Consider the following 25,203-nt stretch of genomic DNA (forward strand, 5'->3'; position numbering starts at 1 on the left):
GATTCACACACCATATCTCACTGCCTTGGCAATGGCCTTACCTTACTCTCAAGGGAGCGTAGGAAATGGTCATTTACAACTCAAGTACGTGGGGATTTCCTCCATGCAAATTTGCTATTCAGGAGAATTTTACTGCAAATTTCTGCAGGTGAAAACCATTAATTTAAGGAAGGTGGCTTGAGACCTTGTGTATCCCAAGGCAGCTGTCAGACTGGGGAGGGGCAAGCAGGGGATGGGAATAAATTCCCTAAGTTTCAGAGTATGGAAGAGCAGAGAGAGAGGTTCCTAGGTTTGCCATAAATGTACTTCACAATTCTAGGAAAGCTTCGACTCTTTGCATCTGTCCTCGATGAGTAAAATAGAGATACATTATTTGTTTAGATATGAAGCTGCTGGGGACAGGGATGATCCTGCTACAAGTACCAAGTTGTCGTCCATTGCCGTTGGGGCCTATAGAAATGTTGTTAGTATGTGTTGTTAGTCATTTGTTCATTCATCTGTTCTTTGTTCTCCCTGCCATATCAAAATCACTCTCGTGTATCAACTTCTGGATCTCTTCTTCTTCAGCTTTACTTCAATGAACCTTTTTTTCTTTGCGAGAGAAGCTGTGCCTCATTTATCGTCTCAGGAGGCTGTATCTGTCTATTCATATAACCCAAAGTATGCCAGAGCACTTTGAACCAGTCTCCTGTAAAGTAACAAGGAATAAATAAAATCATTTCCTTGGTATGAGAGCAGCTGGCTTTTACCAATTGCATGCCAGAAGAATGGGTTTATTTTGAATTGTTTACATACAACAGTAGTCACAACTGTCATACAAAAACATATAACTGATATTTTTTCAACGTTCTTATTTCCTTGCCATTAGAAATTTAGTTATCAATGTAATTGCATAAGTCCAATGCTCTGGTCTCTTCAGTCGGACCTGAAACATTGATGTGAGTGAACCCAACTAAAATCATCTTCCCAGCAGGTCTAGAAAAAGCAGTGGAGCCTCAACTTTTGTGTAAGACCTGCTGTGGAATTTCACCCTTTAAGGTGGAAATGAAGCCCAAAGGGTCCTCTGAATATGCCTCTGGCTCCTGCATTTCAAAGTGGGCTTTGGAAGCCTTGCGCAGGGGAGTGGCAGTGATGAAGTCTAGCACACTTTCCCTCCTTATTTTGTAATAAATTCGAATTTTATTTTGGGGGGGGGGGGGGGGGGGGCAGCATCAGGCTCATTTATTGATCTAATAAACTAATTTAAAGTAAAAAACATAGAAGAAAAGTGGTGACAACGTGTTTCCCAACATGATGTCAAAACCCATCAAACCATTAATAGCAGAAGTTCAGGTTTGTGTAATTTGTTCTGCACATAAAGAAAGCTTTAAAATTTATTTAAATCTGTGACTTTATGAAAAGATCTTAGTGTAACTCAGTGCTCTTTTTTTACCTTCTTCCCCAGACAGTGTTTTCCTGACCTTTTGCTAAGTGATTTCTTTTTTAGCTACACTGTCTAGTGTTCAGGCCCTACGCTATTTGAATTGCTTCTTTCTTCTTTTGTATTAAAATAATGGCAGTGCTTTCAGATTTTTAAAGTATGTAGCAGTTCGGTTCTTGAAGAGATTTTTATGCTAGTTTTATTTGGAGGTCTGTCCAAAAAACAAACGCTTTTGATGCAAGATGGAGGCTCGAAGTAATTCAATTATATGGCATTTAAATAACATTTACACTTTGAATTATATTTCAAACCACTTTTAGCAAACAGCAGGAAGTAATAGTTTCTCATCTACACAGAAAAACTGACATAAATTAAGCAACTGATTTGTGGAGAAAGATCCAAAAGTGAAGAAGTTCACTGTAAGATGTCAAAAAATCCCAGTCATTTTTTTAAAAAAATATTTAAATGCCTCCATCCTCTAAAAGCAAGAGCAGGGAAAACACCTGCTCTAATAAAGCTGCAGGCCATAAATACCTTATGGAGAACGTTTTAAAGTTTTGAAAATTTTCCTGTTTTTAAAAAAGCAAGAATTCTTATTTCTCCTTGGCAACCTCGTACTACTGTGCAACGGCATGGCAAAAGCTGAAAGGCTCCTTAACCTTCCTCATGGACCACGAGACGGGTTTTGCTTGGGGCTTTTTTTTTGGTTGGGTTGTTTTTGGGGTTTGTTTTGGATTTCCTTGTTTGTTTTGGGGCCATTTTTTTTGTATGTTTTGAAAGAACATTAATAGCTCAACATTGCACTTCAGATAATCTAAAAAAGCCCCAGCGTTTTACTTATATAACATTATTATTGGCCACAGTGAGAAACGCTAAAGTTTAGCCCAGATTCCTTGCATCAGGGACAAATCTAGGGTTTTAATTTTAACTTTTATTATAACTAACATAAAATGCATTTGGAATTACTTGTGTTTTTTCAGGGTCCACACATAGCATCGGTTACTCTTGCTGCATATGAATGTAACTCAGTTAATTTTCCTGAGCCTCCTTACCCAGATCAAATTGTCTGCCCTGACGAGGAGGCGACTGAAGGATCCATCTCTTTATGGGCTATCATCTCAAAAGTCAGGCTGGAGGCCTGCATGTGGGTAAGGTTTGGTTTATAAAACTTCAGCAATTTTAATTTATGCGCTTGCTTCAGCAATACATAAAAATTCCCGAATGAGCGAAATAATGATGGCTTACCCTGCCAACAGTAACACGTGTATCTGCAATACAAATAGCTGCTTTCCTGGTCAACCTTCTCTGTACTAGCTCTGGATAATTTTGATCTCCTTTAAGGAGAAGTAATAGGATATTGTTGGGCTATCTTTTATCAGCTGCAGTGTTGACTGCTCTTCTAAACGCTAGCGGAAAACACTCACGTGCTGCAAAGCTGTTGATGTAAAAGGTAAGTTTCAGAAAGGGTACCTGCATCCCAAATGATGGTGCGGCTGCCAGGTCTTACGCTGCAGCAGTTGAGCAGTAAATGATTTCAAAGATTTTGAGCCTGTAACTTGCGTGAAGTTGCAGTTACTCATACAAAGGACTCTGGCCCTAATACCACAGCTGAAATGTTTTTCTGGGTTGCCTCAATAGATTGTATTAAATAGAGCATTATGTTGCACGTTTTTATGTATTTTATTTCTCCGCCTCTTTCCATCAAGGCAAAATTTTCACTTAAGACAGGAAAGGCCAGTTAGCTTTTAGGTGAATCAAGGCCTTAGGAAACAGTCGTTGGAACTTCCTCTCTGTTTTCCTTTTTTTTCCTTCTGCGGCTTTTTATAGAAGTTTGATTTTTGGAGGATTTTGGTCAGCTAAGATGTCTTTTTTCATTACATTTAGATTATTTTGAATCACAGTTTACACAGATGCATCTGCTGTGAACTGCGTGCCAAATTAGCTTTAGTTTACTACTGACTTCCTGTTCTGACTGATTTAATTATTACATTTTTGGTTGTCCAATTTAAATGTAGAGAGAGGAAATTCTGGAACTACATGGTGTCTGTTGTCTGCCCTTGTATTCCTTCTAACGATATAAAAAGATATATGAAGGCAACCTTGGTCACTACAACTTTTAAAACTATCAGCAGCTGTCTTACCTACAAAAATTCCAGTGAGGTTGTACACATTCCAGACTGAAGTAATGGGTAGCAGCACCAAAGTCAAAATAGTAACAGAGAAAGTGAACTTACAGCGCTCTCAAGAAGCAAAGTACATCTTAAATTTCAGCCTTTCTAATAAGAGGGCAGAACTGCCTGAATGCTTGATAAGCAGCTAAACATACAAGTACTTACAAGGCCATAAATACAGGATTTCTTTTTATTTTCTTCCTCGTCCCCCTCTGCCTAAGTATGTTTCACGGAGACTAGAGTAATAAAAATGGCATTTACAATTATGTTTCTAGGGTTGCAAAATAAAAATGTAGCTCAGGGTAAACATCCATTGCTTAATCTTCAGCATGTAAAATAACTGAACTATGATGGGAATTAAGTAGTTTAGGAATGAGTTCAGAGTTGCGAGCATGGAAAGCTTGTGTCCTTCTGAGCAGCCGTGAGGGGGAACAAATGGTACCTTCGGTCTCTCATTTGAGCTGTGTTTCTTGGTTCAGGCAAGTGAAAGGACAAGGGAACAGGGCCATGCCAGAACGCTCGTACCCCACTCTTTCCCCCCCTCCCTTCTTTCTTCTTGCCTTCAAATTCACTGTCAGCTACCTTTTCACTGAACTCTGTCTCCACTAGATCTTTCCCTTGGGAGCATCCTCTGTCTACCAGTGGTGTCTAGTGTAATGTTATGCTTTCTTGGAATGTTTCATGAGTACATAAACATTGCTTGCTAATTTCCTGTAAGCCAAATCAAGTTGGCGATTGCTGCTGCTTCTTCCAGTATGTTTCTTTTGTCCTAATTCCAGTTCACTTTTTATGGAAGCTGTTGAAGAAACTTATTTTTTTATTCTGTCACTCTTAAACCAAATGTCCGTCTTAACAGGAAAGTAACAGTGATCTCCAGAAAGTGAAAAGGCTGATTATTTTGCAAATCAAAACCTTAAAAACTTATTTTCTGCTTTTAAACTGAAATCAGGAATATAAAGTTTAATTCCCAAACTGGTTATGGTTGAATGAGCTCACAATTATTTTTTTTTTTCCTTAATGGAACCAGCAACTTGTAATTGGATCTAAAACCCGACCTCATCATGGCAAACCCTGGATAAATGCGAAAGAAAAGGAGTTAACGGTTGTATACAGATGTGCTCCTAATGCAGCACATGCAGCCCTGCGAGGGACACGTACAATAACACCAACAGCCTATTTCTTTTAGACTCGTAAACTGAAATTATGTTGAAAGGCTCCAAAGTGAAATCTGGCCAATCTCCTTGATTGTTTGGAGGGAGACAGGAGGGTGGTAACAATACAAGTTTTCATGTGAAATGTTGAAAGCAGGTCGGTCCCAGTGGGGGCTTTGCAGACCTCTGACTATAAAGCTACCCAGACTAAGCATCCTGCAAGGTTTGAATGCGGGGATTTATCTGCACAAGGGATTTGATTCAGATCACAAAAACATCGGCGGCTGTTTCAGCCAACCTAAACCAGCTACAGTTTTTTCCAGAGATTAAAATCATTACTAGTCCCCTGCATGTCAGTGATAGCCATTTTTGCTGATAACGAGTATTACAAGGATTAAATATCAGTGTATCTAAGGAATTATTAGGTGAAATGAAAATTATGCTTTTTTTCAATCGCTATAAAAGCTGGCTCCACCAGTCCTGGCCTGCAGAAGGACTCTCAAAAACAATCTGCTAGGTGTATGCCAGTTTTCACAGCCTTCCATCCCACAGGGACAAGGAATTCAATAGTGCCCTACATTTTTAATGTGTTGCAGCTTTTTGGAGTTTTTTTTTTTGGTTGTTTTTTTTTTTTTACAAGAAATAAGGGGAAAGAATAAAAATGTTTAATTGCTCAGGATTAGCAGAACAGGCGGCCTGTGTCCTGACCGGGATAGAATCTGTTTGAAAGACTCTTTCTAGTGGAGTCATTTCCCAGTTTCCTTTTCTGAATGTATTTGCGTAAAAGAATTTTGATTAGCATTTGCCTTTCCAGTTCGTTGTTGTTAGTCCAAGGAATCTCCATGTAAAACTGGCATTCCAAGTTAAATGGTGAAAACGGACAGCTAATGTTACAAAAAGCAGTTAAATAGTTACTGGTTTGGATCCCTTAATTGCTTCTTTTTTTTAATGCACTTAAGGAACCTATCTCCAGCAGACATGAAATCATATGATTTTTGTTGCACTTCTGAAATGTTTTGTAATAATGAGCATGTGACTTATCTAATTTAAAGAAAGTTCATGTCCAGTACACGCATGCAAACCTCTTCCTCAGTTAACAAAATGAAGCCAAGGCAAATTGGCAGAGCCTGGAGAAGCAATGTGACTTTTTGTTCTTGCATCACCCTGAGAACATAACCTCAAGTCAATTTTTCTGAAACGTTGTTGCTACTGTTTTCAGGCTTATCTTCCCTTGTGCCAGAAAGAGGCAGATTAATGAAGTTCAGCTTGTTGCGCTCGTTTAAATTTTTCTTCTGTGGAAAACAAGGACATAAACATACGAGGCTGTGCACTTTATGTGCTTTAATCGAGAATTTAACAGTTTGGGTTACTGCAGAGAGCGGCTGTGTTTTAAACCACAACCTGTTGATCTGGAATATCCACAGCAGCTGGAATTCTCTCTCGCTTGCAGCTGCATATAGAGCGGGAACAAAGGAAATTGAAAAGCTTTCACATTGCTTCAAAGGAATAGAAAAGCATTTGTTACTCACTACTGACCCGAAGAGAGAAAAGCCATCTGCATGTAGCTAAGTTTTAGCACTTTTCCAGTGTGATGCCCAGCTATTGTGCTGTTACCTGTCCTATATTTAAACCATTCCGAGTTTAGTCCAAGTTCCTGTTTCATTAGCCTCTGTTTATCCATATGTTCAATCCTAGCTGCCTCGCTCCTTCTTTTTTTTTTTTCCCTTGGTTAAGCTAAAGTTGCATTTACCCACAAGATTGAAATGAGTCATTTGATGTCCTGAGAAAACAAATACAATTTTCCTGTGGCGAGAAAGCAATGAAGCTTTCATCTCAGGTTCTCTTGGCTTTCTTTATTGCATTTAGAGGAGAGAAAACTCGAGATCAAGCTTTGCTTAACCTTATTTTCCTTGCTCGTAGCTGTAGCAAAACTTGAGCCAGTTTTCTAATAAACAGTTGCACAAAGTCTCATGACTGAACAAGTAAACTACGAGACGGCACCGGGGAGGCGTTCCCAGGCTATTTTGAAGGCTGCTCAGGAGCAGGGGCTGTCACATGCTGGCAAATGTGTCTGGCATCATGCGGCGGGGTGAGATGGCAGCGCTGTGCTGAGTCAGGGATCGTGCCGGATAGCTGGGCCCCCGGCCTGGCCGGCTGCGGCGCAGTGACAAGCTAGAGCCTCCCCACCGCGCCAGGAGCAGCTGGCCACCGGCTGCGGGGCTCCGCCGGAGCTGGGCAGCGCGCCGCTCTGCAGGGCCCCAGAGATGCACAGATCATGTCGTTTTGACCTCGCAGACCACAACTTGGGAGCCACTGACTTGCAGCATGATAGTCTGTGCCGAGAGCGGCTGAATTTTGTTAAACAAGGAAAGTGGGGTTTCAAAGGATCAGCATTGTGTTTGAAATGAGGAGAAACTTGATCTAGTGGATAAGAGCAAACTTCTCAAAGCAGCTGGTCTCATCAGTTCTAATCATTTGAAATGTCCACGGGACTACGCGTATCACATGTTTCCTATTTAAGAATAAACACTAAAATAAATCAGAATTATTCTTTTCCCAGGGTGCTGGCACAGCCATTGGAGAGCTGCCTCCATATTTTATGGCGAGGGCGGCCCGACTCTCTGGTGCTGAACCTGATGATGAAGAGTACCAGGAATTTGAGGAGATGCTGGAACATGCAGAGACTGCACAAGTAAGAACAGTGCAAAACAACAGAATTAATAAAACACAGAACAACTTAGATGGAGTCAATAACCATTCCAGTGAAATGGGAATGGGCCAAAAATCAGTTGGTGTGAGTTCACGAGGGACTTCCCAGGGATGGAAAAAGATCCTCCACTGGGTAGAGATACCTCTGGTGATGGGGAGACAAAAATGCAGCTTGTTGAAGCGCATACAATAGTGCAGCCAAAGTATTTGCTACAAACAATGCATTTACTTAGACTTCCAAGAATAGCACGGTTGAGGCAGGGAGAAAGTGGGCTAACAAACCAGTGTCAGAGGGGGTGCTGTTCTGTAATCATGGTGGTTATAGCTGCATTTAAAGCCTCCCTGGGCCAGGAGATGATTTTCAGTCAGCCTATCCCTTTCTGATGGCATTTGCCTGCCTTGTCACTAACACCCTCAGGCCAGTGCGTGACCCATTCATCACCCTGAGGAAACATATTTTTCCTGATGTGAAAATGCAACCAATCTGCTTGGAACCACTTTTTGTTGCTCTTGTCATTTATTTTCTTGATGGATTAAATACTGCTTGTGTTACAGCATAGTTCGCAACTGATGCTGTGCATCTGTCAGGTATTGTTGTAGATAATTTTTCATTCAGGCCATGAGTTGGCATCCTGTCCACAAGTTATTGATAGTGTTCTAGAAGAAATTAAACATTTTTTTCCTCAAACTATTTGCTACTGAATTTCTCTTCTGTATTGTTCCTTCTTATCCTGTTTTGTCTGCCACTAAGTTGAAACGGGTCACGAGACTGCTATTAAAAACCCAGCAGATGCTGTTTACCATGTGCTGCTGTCTTTAAACTGTTCTGCCAGGGTCTTGATATAAATATAAACTTTTACTTTTTTTTCCTCCTTCTCTTCAAGAAATGGATTAAGCTTTTCCATGAAAGAAAGGGGTTTCTCTGGAAAAGTGCAGTCTACTGATTCTGACAGTAAACCCTGTGTTTCCTGAGAGCCTTCAAAGTGTTTTTCTGCTCTTGTAAATAGTAAATTCTTCTGCTTCTTTAAAGGTGCAGTGAGGGGGGGAATTCTTTGTTCTTCACTCTATCATTAGTCTTTGCTTTGCAAAATAATCCCTAACTGTATAAAAATCGAGTTGTGGGTAAAAAAAAAAAACAAACCACCCAAAACCCAACCAAACAAAAAACCCAAAACACAAAAAACAAATTAAAATCCCCCTAAACCAGTCGAATACACAACTCAAGAGCTGAAGTGCTCTCTGTGTTTACTGAAACTCTCCCAGCAAATTATATGCGTGTACAGTGTGGGAGCAGCCAGAGCTGGGTTCCAGAACGCACAGTAAGATCCTTGGGAAGAAAATTTTTGCTAGAGAGCATTTTGTCAGGACAGGCCAAAATACAGCTAGCTGTATTGACCGCCTTCAGTAAACTAATGGGGTTATGTAATTAATTAAGAAAAATGTGTTATTTACCAGTACTTTTGATTTTATTTTCTTGGCAATTGAATTTGGATTGAAGCGTGTTGTTTTGTGCATAGATGGCCAGGGAAAAAAAAAAATCTTTTTAACTCCACTTGTGGTTTGGTTTCTATAAAACTCTTTTAACATGAGGCTCTGACAATCCGATTAAATTGTTTTGCGCTCATAAAACTGACAGTTCCGTTCTTTCCATTTGCTAATTTGACTTCCTTTTTGCTTTTTGGCCTCAATCATGTTTTTGCTAGATGTCTGTGGGAGACAGGCCTGCCTTTTCCTATGACCTTGAGTAAATCCTAATCTTCAGCATAGCTTATCACTATTTGTTCTGTAATTGCTACTCATGAGCAGTTATGATGTCTATTTTTAAATTGCTCGGTAACAGTTTTTATTGCCTACATCAGCATCTCCCACTTGCCCAGGTTGAAGCCTTATGCTTAAAAAAACGCAGGGGTTGTGACAAGTGTCTTATGCCATGGAGACCACGGCAAATGTTTGACGTCAAATGACAGGAGCCTTCTTTCATTGTAAAGGGCTTGCTTCATCCTGCCTTTTTGAAAGACATGAAAATGGGTGTGTGAGATTTTGAAGAACAGCTTCCCCCTCTACTTCTGCTGAGCTGCTGTATGCCTACAAGGCAAAGCCGAATGGCTTGGCGTTTCTGCCTGCGTGTGTTTCGTTTAGAAAGCTTGTCGCTGCTATTTCTCAAAAACAATGGTAATTTTGAGAAACAGATGAGGATCTTCTGTGGTGAGAATAGGCCGTGAATATAACATCCAGCCTGACGGGTCCGTGAGGTGGAATGTGCTTGCTAGCTTGGCACTTCAAAAAAAAAAAAAAAACCAACAACAAAAAAAGGAACTTAAAAGGATTAAATAGTGTAAAGGTTTAGTGCCCTATTCAAAGTTGTGCAGAGTAAAATGCTATTTATTTTAAAGTGTCTAGTGATGGATTTTTTTGTCATAAATCTCAGCTCTAAGTGACCTGTCTCCTTGAGCTCGGTTTTGAGAAAGCTCGTTAGCCTGCAGAGGATGTGTAAGTCTGCCTTGCACTTTCCATTAGCATACTTCAGAAAAAGCCCCTCATTTTAAAGGAACACTCGCTTCTCCTTCCTGTGCGTCCCTGCGTGTGCACGCCAGTGCGTTAGTCCCGGTTACATAAAGGGAACGTCAGAGCTTCTCTTGCCTCGTGGCCGCTCTTGTTAAAATCGAGCGGCTTTGCCCCGGAGAAGGAGTGTGGTTTACAAGCAGGGCTCTTTTTTTTCAGAGCTCCGCACAACGCCGAGCCCAGCGTGCTGTGAGAGCAGAGCAACTCGGTCTGATTTGTTAATACTTAAGGCAGGGTTTAAAAATTACAAATGTTTGAAACGGTGTCTCAGTTGCTGTTAACTCTCTTCCTGTCGAATTCCAGAGCGAAGTATTTTATCGGAGCTCCCCTTTTAGCCACGGGGAGTATCTCCAGCGCAGCCGAGCAAACCAACCGTTCAATTAGGGGAAGTGAGCCTGCTACTTAGTGCTGGGGCAGCACATTGGTAATGATACAGCGCGAGCATACTTTCGTACAGTTTCATGACTGCACACACATGCGTGGGGACTCTCTCTTGCCAGTTTAACTGTTGCTGATTGTTTAGCGTTCTCATCTTGTCTCTGTCGTGCTGAAACGCTTAAAGCTGACGTAGGTTTCTGGTGAAAATGAAGCTTTTAATGCCAGCTTCCCTCAAGGTACTTAGTGATAATGCATAATGCGTGGGCCCTTGCTGCATCATGGTACTCCTTGCTCGGAGGAGAAAGTACCAATATCTTTGCTGTATATCTAATCCTTAATGACTGTGTTTGGGTACATAAAGTGGCATATTTAAGAAAAACTAATGATTTACACATCGGGTTTTGCTTCTGTGCAGCATTGCGGCAGCCAAATTTCCATGTAAAAATATTTTCTAGTTGCCTATGTTACTATCAGCCGCTGCTGTTTGTTTACTTTCCAAACCGTGTCCTGCCTGCGAAAGAATACAACCTTGAAAAGGGGTTAAATCCATAGAAATGCTGAGCTGCAGCAGGACTCGTTTGTAAATGATTGAGTGCCATCTGCACGCTGAATGTCAGTTGTTGCTGGGACCTGTTTTTGACTCCACTGAACCTTTACTGGTTGTGGTTTGTCTGGCCATCACATGACTTCTCTGAAAATTCCCCCTCCCCTCCATTTCCAGTAAACTGTTTGAACAGGAGTGACTCAGACTGAAACCAGCTTCCCTGTAACCACAGGGCTTGTTAAAGAATTTGTCAACGTGGACTCAAGAGGGTTTGTATTAAACTAAGCTGCAACTGCTTCGGTTTGCATTGCGTCAGGAGTTCCACCAAACAACTTCCTGCTCGGAGAGTCGGCTCCTTGTCCGCAAGGAGTTGAACTGATGAACTTGTGCGATAGTGACAGTTAGACACATGTTAAACCCATCTTTCCAGCATTTCTGAAAGGTCTGGTGCCTTGAGCTGGATTGCTTTTCCACATCTTCATGTGGGGTTTCTCTTTGCAGAAGCAGAACAAAGCACGCTGCCACACCCAGCCGTGGTTACTGGGAGAACCCAGCACTCTGTTCTGACATGACACTGTGACTTAATTCAAATGGAATGATTAGGTTCAGCTAACAAGCAAAACGTTACTTAATTAGCAGTGTAAAAGAAGATGGCCAAATTAAAAATGGATCTCTCCCGTGATTAAACTAACAGCTACTATCTGATAAGTTCCTGTTTGAAAGGATTCCCTGGCTGCTGGCTTGTTTAATGAGAGGACTTTAAGGGTATTGGGTGCAAGAAAAGAGAAGTTCAAGCAGACCACGAGCAGGTTTTTATAAAGCAGTTATCACAAAGATGGAAGTGGTGGAGTCACATACAATAACTGGAAAACCTTGACTTCGGGGTTTTTTTTTTTTGCTTTCCCAGAAATAACTTGTTTAAACCCAACATCAAATTCCGTTCATAATGTCTCTTGCTCAGTCTTCCAGTCACCTCCTTTCCTCATCAGCTTCCTCTCTTTATTAATTGTGCCGTATGACAAAGAGACTGCTGGCGTTTGGTCGAGGCTGCCTGATGGGTGGCCACCAGGAGGCTTGTCTTCACACACTGCATTCCTGAAGTTTGATACTTGTGATATCCTGCATTTGTTAAGATACGTAGGGGAGGTATCTTATCTCTTTTATCTTGGCCCATAACTAAAATGGAAATTCAAAACTAATCAAACCTTAAAGCTTCACTTTAGAAACTTCCTAGGAATGCTGTAGCTTGAGAGTGAGGTGGCAAACTGATGGTGAACTAAGAGGGAAGTGTGGTGATTTCTTTCACAGGCAATATAATAAGCAGTGAATATACTAAGTGTTGGCTTAGTTTTAAGTTGTTCTCTGAAATTACTGAGTTGAAATAAGCTTTGGAGTGAGTCGATGAAAGCTTTAAAAAAAGGGAACTTGTTAGAGAGGACTTCCTGAGAAAAGGGGTAGCAAAGAGTTAATACGGGCAGAGGGTAGACAATAGGAGCTATGAGTAACAAATGTGTAAGCCACCTCCTTGCTGGGTTTCTTTGGACACTGGCGAGAGAATAGGGCAGTCTTGTGCCTGCATTGTTCTATTCATTTGCACACCTGCTTACAGATAAGGAAAAAACAGCAATGAGCATTACATTCCGTTTGCTAATGGTAATCTAGAGAGGACTTTTTCACATTCTTCTTTGAAGGGCTCTGCGATAACGTCTGCTCCCTAAATCTCATTTACTCGGCCCTCTGTCGTTTTAATGTTTAGTGGGTAAGTACATAAATCAGAAATTATCGAGCCACTGAAGAAATCTGTATTGCTTTGCAATATTTTCACTCAATATTCAGGTATTAGCTCAGAGGAATTTTTTTCAGTAACAAATCTCTCACTTTATAACATAAATGAACCTTTTTAGCAAGAACGTCGCCAAGTTTACTGGGGATCTTGCAAGCTGCGTTTGCACTGTAGCTGTGGAGAAGCAGTTGAACTCTGCTCTGTTCTGTGTGTGCTGGGGATGCTCGACACAAGTTTCTAAGGGAACAGTTTGGTCCTAAATATTTGTTTCACTCCCCAGTATTCTGAGAAAGACCAAGAAATGATCAAAAGTTGGGGTCAGATAAGCTGCTCCAAAATATATTTTTTTCAGGGAGAGCCTTCAATAACTATATAGGAATTAATTATGGTATCATAATCAAGAAAATGGCTCCTTTTTTTTTTTCCCCCTGCTCCAGACACTGTTTAAATATCTGTGTTGTACAAGAGTCTGGTATGCAGACCACTTCTCTAAGCTGTCTGGGAACCTCTGCTACTTCCCAGGGAGAACAAGCGAGAGGTATGCTTAGCGTTGGACATCTGCTGGCTGGGCCGAGTAGGAAGACTTGTGTGTGCAAAAGGATTTGTCAGCTGTGTAAGAACTTGTTCACTTATATTCTACAAGTGGTTTTTCAATGCATGGGTTTTCTTCCTTATTTCGAAGTTCTCTGTGGAGGAGCAGTGTACTTTTTTCAGTGCTGGTGACTTTGGCTCTGCTTTGTCAGGGGTTGAAAAGGTCAATCTATTTGCCTGATTATCAAAAATTGCTTCCTTTCTTGGTGGTGGTGGCTAAAGCAAAGCAGCAACTTGCTTCATTCCAGCAATCGTGAGCCCTTCCTTACAATGTCTGGATCTTGAACCCCCCTAAAGTAGGACTTTATAATTTGTAATTGATTAAAAAAAATCAACTACATCCTGGAATTGCTCATCATGCCACTATAACTAGGTTGGCAGACCTGTGGCCACAATAACGTAATTGCAATTGTAGTTTTGAGATAGATGAGCACTTACTGTGCAGCTGCAGTGGTATTTTAGGCAGCCAGCACGTTGGTGGAGGCAATGCCAGTGTATGCTTTCAACTGTAGAAGCAAAGGCTGCAGAGGTCAATGGCTGATACGTGGGAACCAGAGTGATAGGATGTTCTTTTACTTCATTCTTCCCTCTGTAGGTGGCTGCTAGTATCTTGTTATGGAATCACAGAAAAATTCATCTTGAAAGGGACCTGCGGCAGTTTCTCATCCAACTTTTTGCTCAGAGCGGTGTCACCTATGAGATCAGATCAGGTTCCTCAGGGCATTGTCAAGTCCTAGTCTTGAAGCTCTCCAAGACTGGAGACTGCACAACCTCTCTGGGTAATCCCTCCCGATGCTGGACGTTCCTAATGGCCTTGCTGCTTCCCTGACAACTCTCTTCCATGAAATAGGCTGTAGGATCTCCTCACTGCCAGGTCTCTTACAAGATGAGAATAGAAAGTAGTTCTTTAGCAAGCAAATAAATAATGAATTTTTTTTGTGCTTTCGTGCACCGCTATTAAATTGCAAAATGTCAAAGGGGATGTTGCTTCACGGTACTGCACAGACCTGAACTGAGGAGTAGAGGTGGCAGGGGATGTAGTTAAAAGGGCTACTGCACTATAGGACAGATCTGATAAGACTGAAAGGACGTGCTTCTTCCTCTTCCTTCAGACTGTTTCCTTTAATTGTGTCTTATTCTTTACAATATTTCTTTATTCTTGCAGTGCGAAGGAAAAGAACTTTTTTTATGTAGAAGTCTGGGGGCTTCAGCTGAAGCTGTGGAAAATGTTGGCATTAAGTTTGAAAGTGCCTACTGACTTGTTGAGCTCTGTAATACGTGCTCGTTTTGGTACGTCACTTTCAAACTTGAGCACGGTATTGGATTGTAACAGTCTGAAGTACTGAAACTAAAGCTTCTGAGATGGAGTTTGTTATGAAGAAGCATTTGCTTGTTCTTCCCCCAAAGGCTAGGGGAAAGGGAGAAGTGAGAGGAGGAAACAAAATGTTCTTACCATGGTACAGTTGGTTAATGAGATGAAGGAAATATCTAGAAGTTGTCATGCTAATAGTCTGTTTAATCCAGAGCTGGTTGGCTTCCTACTCGTGTTAATGGAAGGTCTTACTTACCATATAATAGATCCATTACTCGGGAGTTTCACACTTTCATTCCAGACAGGTTAAAATTAAATGACCAGGGAAAGCAAAGCTTGCTGTTGGAATGAGCACTTTGCTCTGTTACACTCTGCTCCCGTACAACTTGCAAAGGATTCAGCTCTGCATGTGGTTCGATAGCTTCAAACGTCTTTCTTTTCCAACAGCAGTTTGGAAAGCTGATTAGAAAGACAATAGGTTTAACTGCATTTTCTATGGAAAAACTTCAATTTTTCTGGCACAAGAGCTAATTGTACTTACTCATATGTCTGAGTTTACAAAGTCTCAAAGATGAGCATCTTTCCGATTAGCTTTGTGGGTTGCAGCATCACCCCTTAACATGCAGCCAGCCTCAAGAATTTGAACACAAACAGATGTGGAAATAAATCTGTACATATCTCTCGACACTCTGTATTCAGTATTCGTGTCCTAGGAAAAGCTAGTAGAAGTAGTCACCTGTATGTTTGATTTCTTGTTGACGTGGGATTTGTACGTAGTACCTACTGTATGCTCATCCTTACCTACAAATATTCTGAATAATGGTTTGAAATCTTACTAGCTTTAAGTTCTCAGATCTCTGACATTGTCTATGCAAGGAGATTTTGTACGTACTCCTCTCTTGTCTTTCCACAGCTCTTTGGTAAAGCCTATGAAGTCAAAGGCCCTGTTTCATTGCTCTTCAGATTGTACTTTCTAAAACCGTGTTTTCATTTTCATCATGGACGTATTTTTCTCGTGTAACTTTCCCATATGATTACCCCATTCCTCTTCGAGAATTTAATGTCTCAGAAAACCCAGACTTCTTGTGAAGTGAAATTTATTTTCTTCCCAAGCTTAGAATTTGAGCCAGTCCTCTTCATCTGGGATGTCTGTCCTATGCATACCGTATGTAAATACCTTTCTTTTATCAAACTTCAGTGCTTGCTTAGATCTGCCACCTTCCCTTAGCTGCTTGCAGTAATCCTTGAAAACCCTTTTTAACTTTGTCTTTTGACAGCCCAGTTTCCAAGGCAGGGCCTTTCTTTCCCAGAATTCCAAGTGAGAAGTTTAAACCTTACCTCCAGGCATCAAAGATGGAAATATCCCCTTTTAGTTTGCCCCTTGTTTGCATTAAGCTGCAAGTGTTTTTGAGACAGCTAGAGCAGGGACCCAGGGCCACAGCCCTTTCCTACGTGTTTAGGTGTTGGGAGTCACTGCAGCTAACGGAGTGGGAGGTCAGCACCGCTGTGAGCCACTATCAAAATATTCCTGCTTGCAACTTACGGGAACCGTACTCATGGGATCTGTTACCTTTAATGTCTTCCAGGAAAGGTGTGAAACGGATTCTTTGGTCCCTGAGTAATGACCTATTTGTAGTGATAGGCAGTGACTGCCAACTGTATCTTGAGCATTCTTCTCCTCATCTTTACTCCAAGTTACCGTGTCAATCGTTAAATGTCATTGCCAATTTATTGCTTTTTTTTTAGCACCGATGTATGTTGTAACCTCTCAGCCTACAGGTAGCTGTCAGACTTCTTTAAAATCTGCTCTTCTGCAGTTAATGTATTATTTCAATGAGTTAATAATTCTTCCCAGTCCTCTGAAATTCTAGAATTCATTGCCTAACCACAGATGGTCATTCCCCCATAAGTTGTGTTTGATTCCATTGTGTTGTCATAGAAAGCCAGAAGAAACAAAATATTGTGCAGCTCATTTTTAACATAACTCAGATTTTTACATAAAAAGGAGCACTGTCTTTGTAGGCAGCTTTTTAAATGTTAAGGAATTTATAATTTTAATAATCTGAGACGGTAGCTTCATACGTCATCTTCGGTCTTTGGAAAAAAATGTTCTCCTCTTCAGATTATTATTTGGGTAATTAATTTTTTTCTTAGTAAGTAAATATTTTAACCGTAATATAATTTTGCTCAGATCTTGAAGAATTGTCCGCTTCTTCCTCACATGGGAGTTACACATTCGCATCGGGGAGTCTGCTGGCACTGGGATGAATACCTATCTCTGCAGCACCTTTAGTATTCCCCTTGTTTGTAGAGCACCCATTCCGTCAAGGTGCAGCACATCCACTTCAGGTCTCTGTTTATGGCTTTGTATTTTTTTAATGTTCATTCACAATTATGTTTTATTAGAGTAGCAAATCCTGCCTTACCCCTCCTAAGCCTTCCAGAAATAGATTTTGAACTTCTTAAGGCTATCATTTGCTAGGTAATTAATATCCTGCTTCAGTGACTGCATTAATAATCGCGTCCCTGTCTTCCCCCTGATTCTACACGAAGTCACTCCCTGTTCTCACTGGCAGAGAACACATGCGCTATGAACTTCTGATTGAATTAGTCTCATTATTCCTTCCCTTCTTACTGGCTGCCTTCTTTGCGCTATGTCCACTAATATATGAATATTACCAATATGTTTGTGAAGCGATTGATGTATTTACAGCAGGAAAAAATTGTGACAGAAGAAAGGTTTTTCTGGGCCTCAAATCGCCTGAGCTCTGGGTCTTACCTTTCAGAGATCGACAGCTATCATCGCTGCTGCGTGCAAGGAAGAGCCGGTGTGCGATGGGGAGTCGTAGCTTGCTTGATGCCCCTGAAAACTCATTGCAACTTCATGTTAGAAAATAAACTGTTGTATTACATAATCGTTACAGGCCCATCTGTGCAGTCTTACAATAAAATAGCTTGTGCTGAAGCCTTATGGGTTGTTTCTGTAAGGGCTACGGGATTCAATCCAGTGCTGATTATTCAGAGCTCCTTGGTAACCATCAACTGGTTACTTGCCATGGATCCATCAATAATGTCTGTTCTCAGAGATTAAGAAAAAAGAGGCTTCACAATTTCAATGTGAACAATAAATTGTGGCCATTCTGTTTTCTGATAATAAATCACTGTTATGGAAGGAAAAGAGTAAAAATGGATTTCTTTAAGATTTCTTTTTTTGTCAAACTAAATCCAGTGAAATGTTCTTTACTCAATACAGAGGAGCTTGTGCAACTTCACAACGAAGGGAGAAAGAAGACATAGAAGTTTAAATTATAAATGGAGACAAAAATAAAACAGAGGAATGGGACGAAGCCTTATAGTTAAGACAAGATTGTCCATTCACTCTTCCAAGAAGGAGGGCTTTTTTTATAGGGATACATGGTCCATGTTAAGTTATACTCAAAGCTGGACCATAACGGATATTTAAAGGAGGAACATTGTGGTAAACCTTACTTAGCAGCAAAGCATGTAATTTCTCATTAGTATCCCTTTAGGTTTGGAGGTTTGGGAGGGTTTTTTTGCTTTTGCAACATGTAGTAATGAAATGCTGGTATCAATAAAATGTGCCATTTTACTAAAGGCAGATATGAAGCAAGCTTCTTCAAGCCGCCGGCTGAGACTTGTGAATCAGTATTTCAGCACTGACCTTTTTATGCCTTTTATTTCCATTCCAATTCTTGCGATCTGATGATTAACCCAATGAAGTAATGTTTAATCATTTAACCTTCCTTTGCCTGTATTGTAGCAGTCACAGGAAATCTATTTCCAAACCAAAAAAGCCAAATCGTCTTTGAAAGGGACATAGTGAGCTAAAGTATCCTGAAATGTTGTAGAGAATGAATCATATTAGCTGAGAGTCGAGTCCAGTCTAGATACTTTAATTTTGGGGGAAAATGTTTTGCCTGTAAGTAGCTGAACTTTTATGTCTTTTTTTTTTTTTTTTTAAAGTAATAAGTTGTGAAAGTTGTTTTGCTTTTATTTCAAATGCTTAAAAAAAGTAGAGAAAAGATTGTTGCCTGTGCAGGCTTTATAACAGAAAAACTATATTGTGAAATAGGTAAAAGTTGTGAAACTGATGATTATATTCTCAGAGAAATGAAACTTTTAAGGTGGTTTTTTTTTAATTATTGCAGATGTCGCAAAGATTTGACAAAAAAAATTTAAGGAAGCAACCAAACAGAAGTATTTCTGAACTTGTAGAGTAAATATTGAGGCTGCAAATACATAGTTTTGTTGCAACCCTGATGCATGTATTACCGTGCAAATTATTTGTAGCTATGATTACATTAGATCATAGAAAATAAGGAAAAAATTCCTAATTTATCTCTTCTGGCTTACTTAAAAAGTTTGAAAAAGGAAGACAAATTAGAAATTCTTGACTGAAGTTTTTAGAACCAGAGCTGTGCTTTCCATGGAGTATTTTGTAATAGGCAGCAAATGTAAAAAAAAAAAAAATATTAAAGAAGAAACCATTTGAGTAATAACTTTAAAAAAAGAAAGTTATTAACTAATAAGGTGAAAAAAAATTGCACCAATGTTTGTTTGGGGCTTTTTTTTCCACTTTTCACCACTTTCGTCATTGGTTTTATAACAAAAATTTTATGGTTTTAGCTGGAGAGAAAAAAATCTTAAGGCAGCCTTGGATTTTGCAGCAGTCTAGAAAGGTGGGTGAGGGAAGCTGTTTCTTTTAAAGAAATTTTATGAAAAATAATGCGCTGTGTTTACCCTAAGCTAATGCAGTCAGTCTATATATAATTAGAAAATATATTTTATGAAACCAGCTGTGCTGCAAGCATTAGTTTATAAGTCACTTGCTAGAGAGTTTGTTTCCAATTCCAGCTTGTGAAAATTAGTACAGCAGTGCATTCTAAGATAATGGGTAAAGATGTTAAAATTAAAAGGGAAACAAGTTCCATTGAAATATATCATGGACCTGTTTGAATAATTGGGTTCTAGTGTTTGATTTTAAAGATACTTTACAGTGAGATTTATGGAGTTGTGGAAAAAAAAAAATCTGTACTGGCTTATAAAAGTGAAAATACTGTTCTAACCCCCATAAGCATTGTGAAACGGTGAACGAAATAGGAACTGAAAATATCATGGTCACACTCAGCTTTGTTGTAGAGTACAGGGGGAGACTTCTTACGAAATTCCTATAAAAGGCACTGCTTTTTCAGTTCACCTTTTCAAAGAAGAGAATCGGTTGTCGGATGGGCAATGTTACTGCTATGCTCTAGCACACTTTTTCATTTTAAATTAGTTTGAAGAGAAATTCTGAACACACATTTCTCCTTTGGTATTTGCTTAAGGAATTAGAATACTTGTTGTCTCCTTAGTGTGCTGCATGTTATTTCCTTTGTTGATAGCTGTGTGATCACCCTCTGAAAAGGATGCAAGACTCCCTTGCAGTTCATGTCCTAAATCCCCAGCGGGACCGAGTGTGTGTATTCGTGCTGACCCCTATTAGCGATGATCTATTAACTTGTTTCGGTTTTGTTTACTAACTTGGAAATAATGAGGGAATTTTAGTTTGGGAAGGACCTGCCCTTGATGTTGCAAGATTTGTGGACTTAGTTCACTGGTAAACTATCATGTTTTGTTCTTCATAATAGTTTGTGTCAAAATACACTCTTTTAATTGAAAAGCATGAAAAAGTCTACTTTGCTTGTCATGTAGGCATGTTCTAGACCGGTTTCTGTTAACATAAGCTCAAGTGTCTGGCATCAGCCTCACTGGGAGTGGGGTTTAATCACTCACGCATACCGTACTGTACGTGTCCTGGAAATTAAATAGAAAAAATATCAGGAACAAGTTTTCAGCAAAAAGTGAATATTTCACCTGTTCATTTTGCAGAAAGATATTCACGATCCCAAGGTGTTACCAGTGAAAGTTAGCAAATTCACCCCTTACAGACTATTCTCAAAGGGGTTTTATATTCTCCCGTGGTTAAAAATGTCCCACTGTAAGATGTAGGAAATGTCATTTATTTGGCATTTTTCTTTAAGTTGAAGTGTTTGTCTGAATTTGGGTTATTTTTTCAAATGTAAAGTATAATAAGTAGAATTCTTCTGTTTTCAGTAAAAATTGGGGATTTTTATTTGAGAATTTGTCAACTATTTTTAAAGCACCGTAATAAAGAAAAGTTACTACTTGAAAAAGGGATGTAAAAAATGGCAAACAGCCTTCTCACAGATATTTTTTAATCTGGCAGAGAAAGCTATGGCAGTTCTATAGTTCAGACTTTAAATAATATGCAAGAACCTTGTCAAGTGGTTGTGATTTTATTGCATGGGTATATAGTATTGAAGGTTTCAACAGAATTGTAACAGTTAAAGTTGCATAATTTAATTCATCTGGATTATCGTGTAGTTATCTTGAAGAGTGGAATTTAGAATTTCATTAATTATTAATTAAAGTAACTTCCTTGTGAAATTTATCTGATAGTTTCCTACAAAATGCAAATCGAGGAATATTGCATTGCTCCTGGAAAATCGGCTTTCTATTGCTTATTCATAGGTTGGGGTTTGTTTGTTGGGTTTTTTAAGAATTAATAGTTACTTTTTAAAGTTTGCTATTACTGAAGATACTCGGCTTTCTAGAACTACTGTTGCCAAGCCTGAATAGATAACATTGACCCTGATTTTAACTTTTTGGGCAGTTTTCCTTCAAACGAATTTTATTCTCATGTAAAATCACTTCTCACATGGAGATAAGCTGCTTGTGAGAATCTTTATTTTTGCTTTTGAAAATGTTTACTGTGTGTTGGGTGAACTTGGAGACTCTTGAGTTTGTCATGGATATGTTTGAAGTTTGTGTTCACAAAACTAAAAGTAGGCAGAGTGTTTTTAGCATGTTTTTGTGAAGAATAGCTCAAATGTTACGTGGTCTGCCACCTTTGCTTTTAAGGTATTTTAGATTCAACTCTATGGATTTAATGAACTTTACAAGTCTATTGTAAGAGAGTACCTGGAATTAGCTATTTTGATTAAGATCCTGGGTTTAAGACCAAAGATTTGAGGATATAATGGCATTATTGTATTCTGGCTTTGTGTTTTGAGTAAGTACCTTTTCAACATTGTAATTGAAGGAAATTAATTCGCTTTGCTTGTTTAAGGACTAAGGTATAAGCAGTGTTGGCAATTCAAAGACATGGGGAAATAAATACTAGAAAACCTGTTTCCATAGTAGTGCCAACTTGGTGCCACTTTCAGTGTTTGGAAAAACAAAGCTCGGTACATGTGGGTGGTCAGATTTTCACACTGAGCATTGTGAATTTCTCTCTCTTCCCTCTAAGCCCAGAGTTTCAAATTGGCTTTTTTTTTGTTTTAAAAATTCTCCCAAATGCTAATTAGAAAATCCCGTAGCATGGGGGATATTGAAATCGCATACGTTTTGAGGTACATTCGTTTTGGGGTTTGCCTCATGAATGCTTCATTTTCTTTGCAGGATTTTGCTTCCCGGGCTAAACTGGCTGTCCAGAACCTGGTGCAGAAGGTCGGATTCTTTGGCATTTTGGCCTGCGCTTCAGTAAGTTCATTTCAGTGACAGAGGGGTTTGTAATCACGAACTGTGGGAATTGAATGTCTTGCAATGAAATGAATGCTGTGAAGACTTGGTTTTATTTGAGCCCATATGGATCTTCATGCCTTGTTTGCTATTTCTGAGATCGCTGTGGTGCTCAGGGAAACGGGGGGGTTGTGGTACTGGCAGGTGAGAAACTCCAGTCCTAGATTGGTACCAAACGCAGTGAATTCTGCATAAAAGCACAGCTAGCAGCCCGATAGTTCAGCTTGGTGTGGTGAAACCTGATAAAAACAGGTCAGTTCACTAAAGATGCCAAGGGCTTGTCAGAGTAAGGAAGATGTAAACTACAAGAGGCTGAACTAAGACATTCTTAAAATTCAAGAAGTTTCGATGTTTCTCTCTCAGCCCAGGGATGCTCCCTGCATTTGATGTCTCCTGTAACAAAGGCAAACACACACTGCTGCTCACTGCTCTGTGTTGGTGGATATTTGGCAGACCAGATCGTATGCCCCGCTGACGGTTACCCTGTTGGGACTTTCCTAGCCCAGATTATTAGCTGGCAAGATATGGCAAGAGCTGTATTATTACCCACAGTTTCTGCTGGAACCATATTATAATTTCTGTAGGTGTTCATGGCCTGTAGCTTACAGTGCTTGACATCTTCCAGTCTAAAGATATACACAGATTGAAGAGTGGAAAACTACCTTTATAAATCCTGATTAGCATATCCGTTCATAGTAATTCTCCTAGGTCTGCTCTGGAGATTCCTCTGGGTCTCTAGGAGCCAGTGGGAGCGTAATGAGGAAGCCAGTTTGAGTCATGGCTGTATGAGCTACAAACTACTTGTAGGTTTTTTCCTCTCTAAGCAAGAGGTGATACAAATACCTCCACTGATGCTATTTTAGTGTTTTAAGGAGGGTAATACTGTTGGTTTGGAGCAGAAAGATATTGAACCATTTGAGGTTTAAATGTCTCTCTGGAAGTTTAAAGAACACATAGGAATGGTGTGCCTTACTCTGCCGTCTCCCCCCCAGCTGTGGGACGCGGTGCACAGATATGTGACCACAGTGAAGGGGGGAGGTGTAGGTCCCGTATGATTCCATTCTTCTGGAATAACCACAGCCATTAGCCAGCTGATGAGGTATTCATTCCACACTTGTCTAGCATCTTTCCTGGTTTCCTAAATCGTAGAGATGACAATGCGAACTCTTTGCTGAAATGTAAGTAACCTGTGTTAGCTGGAAAGAATTAATCTGATTATAGTTGCTGGCATACGACTTCTGTTTACTAATCTTTTGAACTGGCTTCGTGTTTAGAGCGGAGACGTAGGTTACAAGCTGTTCTTTAAATCTTTCCATCCACTAAGCTCTTAGACTGCTCCTTCGCTGCCTCTGACTCATTACCCTCCAGTCACCATCTTGTGAGACATCCCTGCATAGGCTGTTGTCTGGCTTGTGTAATCAGAGCAGCAGCTTGTAGATGGCAGGGATGAGTTACTGGGGTGGTTGGACAAGGTGAAGTGTGGATAAATGGGGAACATAAGGAAGGAGTTGGTAAACATGAGAGGTGATGTGTAAACTCTTCGTAGTTCCTGCTTAGTAATACTTAAACATTTGTTTAACTTCTTACCTACTTGCTGTGCTGTTCTTCAACGCGCTCTGAGCTCCAGCTTCCTTTGGCTCATACAGGCTGCCCTGGGCTGGGGAAGGGACGAGGAATCGTGAATCCACCACAGTACACTTGAGGATTTGTAAATGTGTTTACAGAATAACTGCAGAGTAGCAGTAAAAAGGGTGAGGTTAAATGTGGCAGAGGCTCTGAAAAAGCACAGGGATTCAAAGCTGTACATTTTTGTTGCATCTGTAGGTGAGGAAGGCAGCCCCCCCACGTGTGCTCCTTGCATTTGTGCGTTCCCCCACGAGCTTCAGGGCTTTGTTTCAGGGCTTCTCTTGCTTGTTGCTGCTTCTCTGTACGCTAGAAGTTGTCTCCTTTGCTTGTCCTCCTTATAATTGCGATCTTACTTTTGGATTTTCGACGGTATTTTAGTTGAGTGTAATTTTTTATGATTACAGAACTTGCTTGTGAAATGGTAACGACTGTCCTAGCTGCAGGTTTTTGTCTGTCAAGTGGTGGCTTCTAAATGCCTCATAAAAACACAATCGAATTTAAAACTTTGCAAGTGTATCCAGTGAAGCCAACAGATTGTAACGTCATTTAGTGGCAATAAGAAAGCCATATTATTGTCTGGAGCTTAATTCCTATGTAAAGACAGCTCTGGGGAAGGAACAAAGCAAGAATTAGCCCAGGAGGATCCTCGCTGTGACTTGTGAGAATTTGCCCTCCTGTCTTTGTGGGCTTTTTTGGCAACTCTCAGGAGCGCGTGTTTTAAAAAACAAAGAGAAAACTTCTCTGGCCTGCTAATATACCCAAACGTGGACTTGCTGAGGAACTTTTTGCTGTGATATGTTTCATGTGCAGGCGATATCCGCAGTTACCCGTACCTAAAGCATGTTCCTCCCTCTCTGGTGGTGGCAATGCAGTAATTAGGTACTGTGAACTTACAAAAAAAACTGAAGCCACCAACAAAGCACATATTTGAGACCTAGAGCAGACTTGGCTTAGAAGAGCAAAATTATCTGGCTGTGGTATAAGTAAATAATTCACTAGCCTCCTATGCCTAAGACAGCTGTCAGAGGTAAAGGATCATTTTCGCTGAAGTGGAGCATGTTTAGAGACCGTTTCGGGGCATGACTAGAGACCGTTTCAAATTTCTTCCTATGCAGGTGGTGCTGTGGGTGCTCATAAATTTGAATTGCTAGTCTATAACAGCTAAGTATAACCCTCATAAGCTTTCTCACAGATTTCAGATTTCCATTCAGTTAGTTGCAAAGTTACTGTATTTTATGGTCTTTAACAATCTGCACTCTTAATTGGTTTGTGTAACAAAACAACACCAATATTGTGGGCTATTAGCCCAGTAATCTACTGCTACTGTGAAGTCAACATACCCCATGCATTTACT

The 25,203-nt window shown here is 40.1% G+C and overlaps 1 protein-coding gene across 6 annotated transcripts in view; it reads left to right on the top strand.

Moving 5' to 3' along the window:
- Positions 1–25,203, top strand: part of VMP1 (vacuole membrane protein 1) — a 68,938-nt gene that overhangs the window by 26,743 nt on the left and 16,992 nt on the right. For 5 of the 6 annotated variants that reach the window (XM_075113387.1, XM_075113391.1, XM_075113388.1 and 2 more), the window contains 3 exons: positions 2,401–2,568; positions 7,303–7,434; positions 22,104–22,184. In XM_075113387.1, the coding sequence (XP_074969488.1) occupies positions 2,401–2,568; positions 7,303–7,434; positions 22,104–22,184 (381 nt within the window). The remainder of the gene's footprint in view (positions 1–2,400; positions 2,569–7,302; positions 7,435–22,103; positions 22,185–25,203) is intronic. The other variant, XM_075113393.1, reaches the window with a different exon arrangement.

Source organism: Phalacrocorax aristotelis, chromosome 18 (assembly GCF_949628215.1).
Source record: "Phalacrocorax aristotelis chromosome 18, bGulAri2.1, whole genome shotgun sequence".
Lineage (NCBI taxonomy): Eukaryota > Metazoa > Chordata > Aves > Suliformes > Phalacrocoracidae > Phalacrocorax > Phalacrocorax aristotelis.